Here is a 14,554-nt window from a genome sequence, read left to right as displayed (position 1 = left end):
AGAAGTGACCACCTCACAGTAGGATTTAGAGAGAAAGAGAAACCGTTCTGGTCTGTGACCTTTCATCAGGGAAAAGTTGGAAATGTATGCTTTGAACACGAGTGGGTAGAGTGGTAAAAAGTCTATGGTTTTAACAGGGTGAAGCAGAGGAGAGATTAAAGTGACAATGGGTTTTATGGTAAAAAGCCAAAGCGTGTGGTAATAAGTCAAGTAACAAAACAAAAAGATGGGCCTAAAGGAGACATACCAGAACACGGAATAGCCCTGGAAATTGGAGAAAAGCAAGAAAAGAAAATCCCAAACCAACAAAATGGTTGGCAGGTTACAATCCAAAATTGTTGAACCCAATGTTGAGTCAGGAAGGTGAATTGCCCAATTCAAATATGAGGTGCTTTTTCTCAAGCTTGGGTTGAGCTTCATTGGAAGTATGTTTCAATGGTCAAAGCACAGCAAGCCAATATAATACTTGGTGTGTAATGGACAAATGCTGGAGACCACCTACGATGGACGTCAAGCTGGTCAAAGTAATACATCAATGCTCTGAGATGCGGATTTAACAATGGCATCTGGAGGAATTTAAATTCAATTAATAAAATCTGGGATATAAACCTAGACTCGGTAATAGTTTCATAGTCACGAGGAGGCCAGAGGCCAGAATAGGAACAAGGTGGAGAATTAAAATCACAGCCTATTTGAAGCTCAGGGTCACACTCACAGACTGAATGAAATGTTGTGCAAAGCAGTCAACAATGTGTTTGGTCAGCTCCATGTAGAGGAGACCATGTTGTGAGCAGTGTGGAGGAGATCATGTCGTGAGCAGTGAATCAGTATTCAAAATTGAAAAAAAACAAGTAAATCACAGTTTCACCTTGAAGCAGTGTTTGGGACCAAGAATGGTGAATGAGGTGGTGAATGCACCTCCTGCACTTGCATGGAAAAATACTGTAGGGAAGAGAGTGGGAGAGCAGCATGGTGGCACAGTGGTTAGCATTGCTGCCTCATGGCGCCGAGGCCCCAGGTTCGATCCCGGCTCTGGGTCACAGTGTGTTTCTCCCAGTGTTTGCGTGGGTTTCGCCCCCACAACCCAAAGATGTGCAGGACAGGTGGATTGTCCACACTAAATTGCCCCTTAATTGGAAATAAATGAATTGGGTACACAAAATTTATTAATAGAGTGGGATGCTTGGGAGTGAGTGAGGAGTGTGCCTGGGTATTACAATGGGTTCGGTGATTTTGAAATGCTGAAGTGGCCGAGGGGAAGACAAAACCGTGATTAGCACTGCTGCTTCACATCGCCAGGGACCCAGATTAGATTCCAGCTTTGGGTGACTGTGTGGAGTTTGCACGTTTCACCCTGTATCTGCGTGGGTTGCCTCCGGATGCTCTGGTTTCCTCCCAGTCTAGAGATGTGCAGGTTAGATGGATTAAATGGTTAAATTGCCCCTTAGTATCCAAAGATGTGGTTACAGGGATAGGATGGGGGAGTGGTCCTAGGTACGGTGCCTTTTCACAGGGTCGGTGCAGACTCGATGGGCCAAATGGTCTCCTCCTGCACTGTAGGAATTCTATGGATATGTTTGGTGGTGACATTGTGCTGGGGATGGTGCAAATGTCAGAGGGTGATCCAATGAATACAGAACTAGCAGTGTGGAAGGCGAGGACATAAAGGGAATTATCATAATTGAGGGTGGGGAAGGGGTGACAAGATCAGGTGAACTAGCTTCAGAAACTGACAGTTGATTGTCCTCCATTGTAGAGGTAATTGCCATTAAACACACTGCACCATTCTAGTATGTTGTGCAATTGCAGACCTCCAAGAAGTATGTTTGAATGATCCAAGCACAGCAAGCCAATATAATGCTTGGTGTATAATGGAGGACAAATGCAGCAGACCACCTACAATGGATGTCAAGCTGGTCAAAGTAATACATCAAGGGAATGCCACGCACTACTTCTATATTACTTTATTGAGCTATAAAGAATTGCAGATGTTTAACAAACAATGACAGAAATTTAAAATACAATGCGTTAAACAGAAGACTAGCCTGACCATTTTGGAGAAATGAACTACTCACATTTGTAGCACTGAAATGTGAGCATACATCTCCCCTGTTCTCACCCAATCTATCTGCCCCCCTAAAATCAACTGTTGAGTGTATAAATGTGTGTATCAGGAAACATCAGAGCTGTAAAATTAGCCAATATTTATGTTAAACTATGTCATAGGTATAATACTGTCTAGTGGGATTTGAAGGGGAATGTGCAAAGGTGATGCAATTAGATCACCTCAACCATTTTAAGAGTATTGCCAAAAGTCAATAGTTCAAAGTTTCTTGCAGCTTTTGAAACCCTATCACCGCAGAAACGTCTGAAAAATCGTATTCTGTAATAGAACATTCCGCATCCAGTGATCCACAAACAATACTCAAGTGTGAAATTAGGCATTTGTGCTTAGAAGTGAACTCAAAAGTTCAATCGATTTAGGGCTTAAAAAAGTTATTTAAAAGTGGCAAATGTATTTTGAGCATTTTAAAATAAAGCTAGTCACAAACTCTTGGCCCTCTGACATATTTTCAATACAAGAACAGTATAAAATTACAAACTGCCACCAAAAACAACTTCCTCCTCGCCAGTTTACACCAAGAAAAATTACAGACAGATTTGAAAAAATTAAATCCAGAATGAAAAGAGTAATACAAAGTTCTTTGAATTGTCATCATTCATTGTGAAAAAAACCCACACATTCACTCTTATTGATTATATACGTCCAAGGTTTTTTTTTGTTTTTATTCATTTTTTTTCTTTTAAGTTATATGCTGGAGTGGACAAAAGAAAATGCAATAGATCACAACGGGCACTATCACTTATCACCATGTGCACCTGGAGGAACAGAGTCAATCCCGTGAGATCTGCAGACAAAATACCTATATCACATGGTTTAAATGTGTTACTATTTTGGCTTATGTCAGCAGAAACACTTTAATCATTTGCAAAAAATGTACATAACCTTCTCGTCAGCTAAAAGGTGTACGTTTGGAAAGAACAATCGATAAAATGAACACCGCAGAGTAACTCAAATAGTTCAACAAAACATGATTCAATATTGAAATAGATTTTATTAAATTCTTTGCATTATTTCAACAGGGAACAGGCAGAGAAACCAGGCCCTTACAGTGGCTCACCAAAAAGTAGGAACTGTGCAAAGGCAGCCCTGGAGGACTGGCCAGATTCTCCCATCCCAGAGGATTAGAGAGAGGGGAGAAAAAAAAAGACCAAGTCTTGTTAGCTCATCCCAACACAGCAAAAACATACTCATCTGTGGGAATAGAGGAGAATGTGCAATGATGTAAAAGTCTGGCAATGGACCATCTATAATTCAACTTCTTAAAAAGAAAAGCACTGCGATCTTGGAAGGTTCAAGAAAAATAGCAAATCAGGTAAAACACGCACATTTTTACATTGTATTACTGAAACACAAACTCAATCCTTGAGGGGTGGGTGGGGAAAAAGTGTGTGGAAGTAGCCATGCCATTCATTCCAGCACCAACACTGAATTAATATTACAGGAAGTGAATATATTCGCATCCCCTTAATAAGTAGAGATAGTATTTCCTCCTGGACTGGACTTTCACAGATACAAATGATCATAGTGTGATTTTTTTTTTTTGTAGATGGCAAAACAAAGGTTAGATTGTCAGGTCAGAAAGAGAAAGATTGTATATTTTACATGCAGAATGCAAAGTCAAAAAGCCTTGTTATTACAGACTCCACAGAATGCTTCTCTTAAAAGGTTTCACCTCCTGCATGGATTACCATAAAAATGGGATATCTACTGGGACCAGGTAAAATATTTCACTGCAAAAGTCTTGGAGCAGAGTCTGCAATAAAAAGGTCCTGCTGCTTTCAGATGACACGAGTTGCGTGACAAGGTGCTCAAGGTCACAAAAAAAATGTGACAACTGCAGCAAATTACTCAAAAAACAGACACGATATAAAGAATTATATCAAGAAATATCAATTCATCATACACCCATCTGATATCCAGTCTATAATAATGTTGCCCTTCAGCGCACCAAAAGGCTGTGTTTGGGACCATCTACTCGTTCCAGTTTTTCAAAGTGTTTCCGGGCATTACGAATATTGATAAGTGTAGCTGCAGAAGCTGAAAAGAGTTGAGAAGAAAACAGTTATGAATTTAATAAATGAAAAACAGCAAGTTAAACCACACATGGAATCATTAAAATCAAGGGATGCAGGAGTTGTTGCAGTGATAATGGAAAGGTCACGTCCGCAAATGAAAGTTCAGAAGACATGAATCCTTATTTTCTCACCAATGTAAGCTTGCCTCTCATTGATAGTTATCCTATTTGATCCCAAGTGGGCTTCTAGCCCCATAACATCAAAAGGACCACCTAGCTCTAACATTACAAAGACCACCTAGTCAAAGATTTATTTGAACACCATGTCTGTTTCCTTAAACCCCATATTAATTTTCAAATCTTAGTATAGACAAATAAACTGCAAAAAAAAAAAAAACAGGACATTTATATAAATATACATCTGTTGAAAGCCTTTTTTTGCGTGAAGTTGCAGCTCATACCTCCACATTGAGCTCGATTGCATTAGTCATACAAACAAATCTGGTTTGTGTCACTTATAGAAAAGAAAGCAAGATCAAGGTGTATTTAATACCTGGAAAGAAAACAAAATAATTGAAACAAATTGGAATTTTTTTTGGCTACTTACGTATAGAGGGATCGGACATGATTACCATTACGTATGTGTTTGATGTGAAGACGTCAATGAATGCTGCAAAATTGGAGTTCCGAACTTCCATACTTTGGAAAGATGCAGCCAATTTACTACAGAAAGAACAGTATTCAAAACAAATTAATTGAATGCTCCAACATCAAGGACAACCAACACAATAACTCTGTAAACACCACCCATTTCAACGTAGTGCATCTAACAAATAAGGTGGTTGGACAACGAGTCCTGGGATCAAATAATTAATCAAGACCAGGGGCGAAATTCTCCCCCAACGGCGCGATGTCCACCGACTGGCGCCAAAAACGGCGCCAATCAGACGGGCATCGCGCCGGCCCAAAGGTGCGGAATGCTCCGCATCTTTGGGGGCCGAGCCCCAACATTGAGGGGCTAGGCCGGCACCGGAGGGATTTCCGTCCCGCCAGCTGGCGGAAATGGCGTTTGTTGCCCCGCCAGCTGGCGGAAATGGCATTTGGTGCCCCGCCAGCTGGCGGAAATGGCATTTGGTGCCCCGCCAGCTGGCGGAAATGGCATTTGGTGCCCCGCCAGCTGGCGGAAATGGCATTTGGTGCCCCGCCAGCTGGCGGAAATGGCGTTTGTTGCCCCGCCAGCTGGCGCGGAAATGCGGCGCATGCGCGGGAGCGTCAGCGGCCGCCGACAGTTTCCCGCACATGCGCAGTGGGGAGAGTCTCTTCCGCCTCCGCCATGGTGGAGGCCGTGGCGGAGGCGGAAGGGAAAGAGTGCCCCCACGGCACAGGCCCGCCCGCGGATCGGTGGGCCCCGATCGCGGGCCAGGCCACCGTGGGGGCACCCCCCGGGGTCAAATCGCCCCGCGCCCCCCCCCCCCCCCAGGACCCCACCCACGCCGCCTGGTCCCGCCGGTAAATACCAGCTTTGATTTACGCCGGCGGGACAGGCAATTTCTGGGCGGGACTTCGGCCCATCCGGGCCGGAGAATTGAGTGGGGGGTCCCGCCAACCGGCGGGGCCCGATTCCCGCCCCCGCCCAATCTCCAGTACCGGAGACTTCGGCGGGGGCAGGGGCGGGATTCACGGCGGCCAACGGCCATTCTCCAACCCGGCGGGGGGTCGGAGAATGACGTCCCAGGTTTAGGATATTATTGTGCATTCTTATTAAGTCAGTATATGGTTTACAAGGGGCAGCACAGTGGCTAGTACTGGGACTACGGCGCTGAAGACCCGGGTTCAAATCCCGGCCCTGTGTCACTGTCCGTGTGGAGTTTGCACATTTTCCCCAGTGTGTGTGGGGGTTTCACCCCCACAACCCAAAAATATGTTCAGGTTAGGTGGATTGGTTATGCTAAATTGTCCCTTAATTGGAAAAGAAAATAATTGGGTACTCCAAATTTATTTTATTTTATTTTTTAAAAATGTTTTACATGCACCTTGGTTTTAGCTGCAGTGTTTCAGTAGTTCCTGATCAGAAAAAAAAAATCCATATTTGATCTTAATATGATAGAAACACACACAAAGATATAAAGATAGCAGGTGCAGAGAATAGAAAGGTTACACTGATGTGGCAGGGCAGAATCTTTGGAGAGGTTAAAAGTAAGACAGAGTATAAATGGTTATCCTGAATCTAGTCTATGCCCTACCCCATTTAGGAATGTTCTATACTGACAGAACAAGTCGTGTACAATGCCTAGCACGGATGCACTCATTTTGGTGAGCACAAACATTCCCTGCACCTCAGACAAAAAAAGGTTTTACCTGCAGCTTAGTTTAAATTGTTTAATAATATTGCTGATTTTTTCAAATCTGTGTGCGTCTCTCTGTTCTTTACACTGATAGTGAGAGATCACCTAAAAGAGTGAATAATAATAAAATGCGTCATTATCAGAGTACTTCACTGCCGCCGGAGGACAAACATAATATAGATTAAAGCATTTTACTGAAAGGTAACACGGTCAAATACAAAAATCAGAACCGCATGTCACCGACAATTACATTAAAATATTTGGTGCTTGCAAATATAAAATTGGATTCACATATTTGCCCATGTTTTTACCATACAGTAATGTCTGTAATTAGTGACATCCAATGAGAATGTTCATTAGATCGATTTGCATGGGGGGGGGGCAATATTTTAAAAGCAAATTAAAATAAGAAGTTTTACAAGCAACAAGGGATTATGGCACATGAGACTGGGAACAATATGCTTCACTACCAAGTAAACTACGCATTTCCCAGGTGTTGAGATTTGAGGCTGATTTAGAATCTTGCAGCACAATGATTCTTTGCAAGTCTCAGGGTTTGTACACACGGACAGTCAGCTGTTAGAAATAACAGAAATTAGCCCCCCCCCCCCGCCTTACTGTCATCTTGGCAGTGGAATGTGAGAAGCAAAGCAGGTCGATAGAGGATGGTGGCACGGTAGCAGTGGTTAGCACAGTTGCTTCACAGCTCCAGGGTCCCAGGTTGGATTCCTAACTTGGGTCACTGTCTGTGCGGAGTCTGCACGTTCTCCCAGTGTCTGCGTGGGTTTCCTCCGGGTGCTCTGGTTTCCTCCCACAATCCAAAGATGTGCAGGTTAGGTGGATTGGCCATGATAAATTGCCTTTAGTGCCCAAACAAAAGGTTTGGTGGGGTTACAGGGATATGGTGGAGGTGTGTGCTTAGGAATGGTGCTCTTTCCAAGGGCCGGTGCAGACTCGATGGGCCGAATGGCCTCCTTCTGCACTGTAAATTCTATGATTCTATAAGAGGCCCTGGCTCCCATTTCAAGTCATAGATGTTTACAGCATGGAAACAGAGCCGTCGGCCCAGCTGATCCATGCCGCCCAGTTTCTATCACTAAGCTAATCCCACTTGCCTGCATTTGGCCCATATGCCTCTATACCCACCCTGCCCATGTAACTGTCCAACTGCTCTTTAAACGAGAAAATTGTACCAACCTCTACCATTGCCTCTGGCAGCCCGTTCCAGATGCTCACCACCCTGTGTGTGAAGAGATTTTCCCTCTGGTCTCTCTTGTATCTCTCCCCTCTCACCTTAAAAACCTATGCCCTCTAGTTCTAGACTCTTCTACCTTTGGGAAAAGATGTCGACTATCTACCTTATCGATGCTCCTCATTATTTTACAGACCTCTATAAGATCACCTCTCAGCCATCTATGCTCCAGGGAAAAAAGTCCCAGTAACTCAGACCATCAAGTCCTGGTAGCATGTCATAAATCTCTTCTGCACTCTTTCTAGTTTAACAATATCCTTCCTACAATAGGGTGACCAGAACTGAACACAGTATTCCATGTGTGGTCTTACCAAAGTCTTGTACAACTTCAAAAAGACGTCCCAACACCTGTATTCAATATTCTGACCTAGCCTTTGCCGAATGCCTTCTTCACCACCCTGTCCACCTGCGACTCCACCTTCAAGGAGCTATGAACCTGTATTCCTAGATCTCTTTGTTCTAAAACTGTCCCCAACTCCCTACCATTAACTGAATAGCTCCTGCTCTGATTTGATCTACCAAAATGCATCACCTCACATTTATCCATTTGGTCGGCATTGAAGAAGACATAAAAGTTGGTAAACGTGCATGGCGGGTTGATAAGGAAGTGGAGGCAGCTCTCTTGAGGCACAGCGATCAGATCGCCTGTCTGGAAGCTGAGATGTTGCATATGGCAGGTGTGAATAAACACAAAGCCAAGTGGATGATTTGGCGAAGCACTCTAGGAGGCAGAATATCAGAACCGTGAGGTTGCCAGAGGGAATGGAAGCCCCAACTCCCATGGAATACTTTTCAAAGATGTTTGGGAAGATGGTGGGTCAGGGTGGATTCATGGCACCCCTAAGCGGGATCGAGTGTGGAGTTTGCACGTTCTCCCAGTGTCTGCGTGGCTTTCCTCCGTGTGCTCTAGTTTTCTCCCACGGTCCAAAGATGTGCAGGTTAAGTGAAATGGACATGCCAACATTGCCCAAAACATTAGGTGGGGTTCCGGCGATAGGAGCGGGGAATTGGGCCTAGGTACGGTGCTTTATTGCAGTCATTTTCAAAGTCGGGGTCACGTCCCGCGGGTGAGTCGCGGAGCTACCAGTCACAACGTTCCCAATCGCAGGAATTCACGTGCAACGGCCACAGCAGCCGGCTTTTAAAAATGACGGCTACGACAGGCTTTGCATGTGTGCCCGCTCATCAGTGCGCATGCCCGGAGCCCAGCAAGAAGCACTGCCTCCTCCTGATGTCAGCACCATGACAGAGGAGAAGATTCTTTTTAAAATTCAATTAGTCTTCCTGCCTGAAGCGAGTAAGAAGTCGTATAACAGCAGGTTAAAGTTCAACAGGTTTGTTTCAAACACTAGCTTTCGGAGCACTGCTCCTTCCTCAGGTGAATCCTGAACATTCACCTGAGGAAGGAGCAGTGCTCCGAAAGCTAGTGTTTGAAACAAATCTGTTGGTCTTTAACCTGGTGTTGTAAGACTTCTTATTGTGCTCACCCCAGTCCAATGCCGGCATCTCCACATCATGCCTGAAGCGAGGCAGAGAGCAGGTCACACACCTCGAACACTGATGTCATGTGCTCTGGGAGCGATTCCTCCATTTTGTCAGCAGCAAACAACCAACAGGACTGAAAAATGTTTAATGAATCGTTTTGTAATAAGACAGAGAGGGCCAGAGACACAAACAGGCCAGGATCTCCCAATTAAACCTGCTGGAGAGAGTGGCTCAGGAGAATCCACAGCAGGACAAAGCAGTGGTGGTGTGAGCTGTTCAGGACAGTCCACAACATGACAAAGCAGTGTTGGTGTGAGATCCAGGACCTCTGTTGAACAACCCATACAGAAATACAACATTGAATGACAAAGCAAGTAAGATCGTGAGGACCAGGCAGGCTCACATGTCGCATTAAAGGTAAGCTAAAATGGTGGGTCACGAAGTTTGGGCGATGTCGGTTGCAAAAGTCAACTAGCATGTGTCGCAAACGCCGGCCAGCGTGGGTCTCGAAGGTTGGCCGGTTGGTAAAAATGGGTTTCCGGAAAAAAAGTTTGAAAAACATTGCTCTGGTGGACCAAGGGCCAGTGCAGACCCAACGGGCTGAATGGCCTCCTTCTACACTGTAGGGATTCTATGATTTTCCCTCTCTAAATCCTTTTTTGCTAGAGGTAACAAGGATCTGTAGGGCATTTCTCTATAGGGATAGACAGTCAGGTAGTTTAGCTTTGCCCAATTTGTTCTTTTATTATTAGGCTGCTAATATTGAGAAAGTACTGGAGTGGCTTAGTGATCAGACTTCCATTTGGGGGCACATGGAGGAGAGTTCTTGGTGGGGATCTGGTTTGGGTGCTTCCGTGACAGCCTCGCTTCCGTTCTCTGCAGCGAGATTTTCTTCAAATCCAGTGGTGGTATCCACCCCGAGAATCTGTAGGCTGTTCAGACAGCATTTTATATCTAGCTCCATGCCATTGTTAGTCCCTAGCTGTAGTTATCTTTTTCTGCCAGTGAGCTTGGACCTCAACATTTAGGACATGGGAGGGGAAGGGTGTGAAAAGGTTTGCCAGCTTTGAGCTGTCGGAAAACTCCCTGCATCCAATTTGTTTAGGTTCTTCCAGATTCGTGATTTTTTGTAGAAGACATTTCCTTCTTTTGCTGGCACCACCGTCCTCTCTGTTGAAGAGGATTTGATCTTTGACCGGGTCTGGTTGGTTGGTTTTTGGGGGGGGGGGGGGGGGGGGGGGGGTGTATTTCGGGCAGCTATGGTCAAATCATTTCAGCGGAGTTGACTCCATTGGATGAGGTGAAGATAAAATGGGAGGGGGAATTGGGTCCACCTTTGGATGAGGTGGTGAGGAGAGAGGCTCTTCGTAGGGTATACTCCACATCCACCTGCGCTCAGCTTAGATTGATCCAGTTCAAGGTGGTGCAGAGGGATATCTGACCAAGGCGAGGCTGAGCATTTATTTTTTCAGGGGTGGACAACAGGTGTGAGCGATGTTCTCAAGAAGCTGGCTAACGATACTCATATGCTCTGGTCTTGTCCCAAATTAATAAGCTCATGGGTTTCCTTCTTTAATACCATGTCAGAGATACTTTGTGTCGAACAGGAGCTGCTGCTGGCTATTTTCGGACGCGCCAGTGCTGGGGCGCGGGGGGGGGGGGGGGGAATGTCTTCACTTTTGCCTCGTTAATAGCCCAAAGGACAGTTCTGCTTGGGTGGAGGTCTCCTTTTCTGCCCAGTGCCTCAGTTTGGTTGGGTGACCTCATGTCCTTCTTACATTTGGAGAAGATCAAGTACACCATTAAGGGGTCAGTAGACGGGTTCTACCCACGATGCCAGTCATTCGTTACCTTTTTTAACGAGCTAATCACCGTCAGTTGTTAAGGGGTTTAAGTGGGCAACACGGTAGCACAAGTGGATAGCACTGTGGCTTCACAGCGCCAGCGTCCCAGGTTCGATTCCCCGCTGGGTCACTGTCTGTGTGGAGTCTGCACGTTCTCCCCATGTCTGCGTGGTTTCTTCTGGGTGCTCCGGTTTCCTCCCAGTCCAAAGACGTGCAGGTTAGGTGGATTGGCCATGATAAATTGCCCTTAGTGACCAAAAGGGTTAGGAGGGGTTATTGGGTTAACTGGGAATAGGGTGGAAGTGAGGGCTTAAGTGGGTCGGTGCGGACTCGATGGGCTGAATGGCCTCCTTCTGCACGGTGTGTTCCGTGCTGGTTTGGGGTTAAGTTAATTTGTGCGTGTTGTTTGTCATTGTAACTTAATTGTTACCTTCTTTTTCAATAAGACTTTGGTAGCACATTTTTTGACAGTAAAGAGAGGTACAAAATATTCATTTAGTACCTCAGACATTCTCTCTGCCTCATGTGCAAATCCCTTTTTTGGTCCCCAATTGGGCCCATTTCTTTTTACTATATTTACATGGCTACAGAAGAAGTGTTTTGGATTTTCTTTTACGTTCTTTTTCACATATACTCTGAAGTTTCTGTATTCAGCCTGGTTCTCATTTGTATTATCAACATGACATCTACCACACACACCCTGCTTCATCTTACTGCCTCTTTCACTTGCCAGGGAGCTCTGGCTTTGTTGGCCTTGTGGGAATGTATATCAACTGTACCAGAATAATCTCCTCTTTAACACCATTTTTTCCAGTTTGACTCTGACCGGTGCTGCTCTGCTTCTTCTCCTTTACTCTGCTCCATACCAAGGCCTCTCCTTCAATACTGCTGCGCTCCTCTCCATGATTAGGGTTAGGGTTTTAAATCTTGAATCTCCTGGATTAGGGTTCGGGTTCTAAATCTTGAATATCCTGGTGCCTATGGTTCTTGCTGCCCCACTCATCTGAAATGTATCACCAAATTAAAACTTTTCTTAAAAGGGGATTTTAAGACATTTCTTTGAATCGTGACTATGAAGAGCCTTCATGAGTGAATGCTCAATTTAAAGTTACTACCCCCAAAAGTTTGAGCTAGCGGAATTAAAAACGGGAATAAAGATAAATGCACTAAACTGGATACGTTAATGCAGTGTTCTTCAAACTTTTTTTCCGGGGACCCATTTTTACCAACCGGCCAACCTTCGGGACTCAACCCGGCCGACCTTCGCGATCCACGCCGGCCGACCTGGGCGACCCACCATTTTCTCTTACCTTGTTTGCTGCTGATAAAAATGGAGGAAATGGTTTTGGGTTCCTTTGGCCCTTGTACACTCCCCTCCAATGGAACCTGTTGGATGAAGGGGAAGCCTTCCGGTGTCGGAAAGTATGGAGTCTCCATCTGCCCAAAGTTGTGCATTTTTTTCCGTAAAATTTTATTAAATAAAACCCCCCCAAACTTGTAAAAAAAAAAAAAAATGAATAAAATAAAAATTAAATGAATAAAATGAATTTAAAAAACCAAACTTGCAAAACAAAAACCTGCGACCATTAAAAAAAATAGGGGCCGCACTGCGCATGCGCGCCCGATCATCGGCACGCCTTACCTGCCAGGTAATGCCTCCAATGCCGCACAGCTTCAACGATAGCTTGAGCCTCCTTCTCGATGGATGAGTGTCGAATCTTAGAGGCATGAAGGGTGCGGGAAAAGAATGCCACGGGTCTGCCTGCCTGGTTTAGGGTGGCGGCAAGGGCGACGTCTGAAGTGTCGCTTTCTACTTGGAAAGGCAGTGACTCGTCCACTGCACGCATCCCGGCCTTGGCGATGTCTGCTCTGATCGCAATGCGGCCAAATTTTTTGTTTACACGTTCGCGACCATTTTAAAGGCCGCTTGCAGCGGCGTTATTAAAAGCCGGCTGCTGCGCGGGGATTTGCACGTTCGGGTGCGCCGCGAAGGATGGCTCCGCGACCCTCCCGCCACCCGCCCGTGACCCAACCGCAGGTCGCGCCCCCGAGTTTGAAGAACACTGCGTTAGTGGGTATGTCACTAGGCTAATAACCGAGAGATCTAGGCTGAGCCAGAGATGCCCCCAATTATTATTCTTTTTCCAATTAAGGGACAATTTAGCATGGCCACTCCACCTAACCTGCACATCTTTGGGTTGTGGGGGTGAAACCCACGCAGACATGGGGAGAATGTGCAAACTCCACACGGACAGGGCCCGGATTCGAACCCGGGTCCTCAGCGCCGCAGTCCCAGTTCTAACCACTATGCGGCTGAGCAGGTTAGGTGAAATAACCATGCTAAAATTGCCCCCTGGTGCCCAGAGAGTTATGTGGGGGGTTGTGGATAGAGCAGAGGAGTGGCCCTAGGTAGGGTGCCCTTTTAGCAGGTCGGTGCAGACACAATGGCCAAATGACCTCCTTCTGCACTGTAGGAATTTTATGATTCATCTATGATTCTCAGAGAATGCAGCAAATATATTCAAGCTATCACGGCACAACCAACACCCGAGGAATGACAGATCATATATCAACACCTCCAAAGGAGGAGAGCACTTACTAGGAATGTGGCTCTTTCAAACAGTAGGACCTCATCAGCTTCAATAATCTGAGCAAAATTTCTCAGGTTGGTTTCCAGTTGTTGTACATTAGGGATCAGCTGGTACACGATGCTTGACCAAGCCTAAGAGAAGCAAATTTCATGAGCAGCAGAAAATGCCAAAGGCTTCATGAAAAAATACTTAATCATTTGGAATAGATATTATTAGGTTTCTTACGAATAGATTTTTAGTTGCATTTATAGGATATTAATGCAACAACCCAACTGCAAAGATATTGATCTTCATAAACTTATGTTTTTTCATGGTGTTGTAGAGTTATGGTGTGGAGATGCCATTGGATTGGGGTGAGCACAGTAAGAAATCTTGCAACACCAGGTTAAAGTCCAACAGGTTTGTTTCGAATCACTAGCTTTCGGAGCTAACCTTTGATAATTATCCCTCTCTCCAGTTGCTCCGTCTGGAGCTGTGGACTTAATTACCTGCAAAGACTCGCATTCAAGATCGTCTTGCATCTTTGACTTTGTCTGTATATATGTTTCTGGAAACACCTCTTCATTCACCGGAGGAAGGAGCAGTGCTCTGAAAACTAGTGATTCTAAACTGGTGCTGTAAGACTTCTTATTGTAGAGTTATGACAGCCTTTCAATCACAATTTTGTGTGTCAACTATTTCCCCCCTTCTTTGTCCTTTCCAGCAGGTGCCATGCATTAGCTGTGTAATTGGCCACAGGCCTATATCTTCCCAATCCAAGTCCAATACACCTTTTACATGGCATCAACACAAATATACTTTCCACTAGGAGCCTCTGGGTCGATGAGGAGCAAGAACCTTTGATAATTGCTCCTCTTTCTAGAGAGGCTGACTGTAGCAATGTTACCACCGCATCTAA

General features: G+C 45.2%; 1 protein-coding gene across 1 annotated transcript in view; it reads right to left on the bottom strand.

Annotated features, from left to right (window-relative positions):
* Positions 1 to 3,096: 3,096 nt before the first annotated feature.
* Positions 3,097 to 14,554, bottom strand: part of rraga (Ras-related GTP binding A) — a 30,633-nt gene continuing 19,175 nt past the window's right edge. The window contains exons 6-9 of the mRNA XM_072505289.1: positions 13,665 to 13,787; positions 6,498 to 6,589; positions 4,747 to 4,862; positions 3,097 to 4,162 (exon numbers count right to left, since the gene is read on the bottom strand). Coding sequence (XP_072361390.1) covers positions 4,065 to 4,162; positions 4,747 to 4,862; positions 6,498 to 6,589; positions 13,665 to 13,787 — 429 coding nt within the window. The 3' untranslated portion in view covers positions 3,097 to 4,064. The remainder of the gene's footprint in view (positions 4,163 to 4,746; positions 4,863 to 6,497; positions 6,590 to 13,664; positions 13,788 to 14,554) is intronic.

This window comes from Scyliorhinus torazame, chromosome 5, assembly GCF_047496885.1.
Source record: "Scyliorhinus torazame isolate Kashiwa2021f chromosome 5, sScyTor2.1, whole genome shotgun sequence".
Lineage (NCBI taxonomy): Eukaryota > Metazoa > Chordata > Chondrichthyes > Carcharhiniformes > Scyliorhinidae > Scyliorhinus > Scyliorhinus torazame.
Note: the sequence above shows the minus strand (reverse complement) of the source record. Positions and strands in the feature narration are given on the sequence as shown.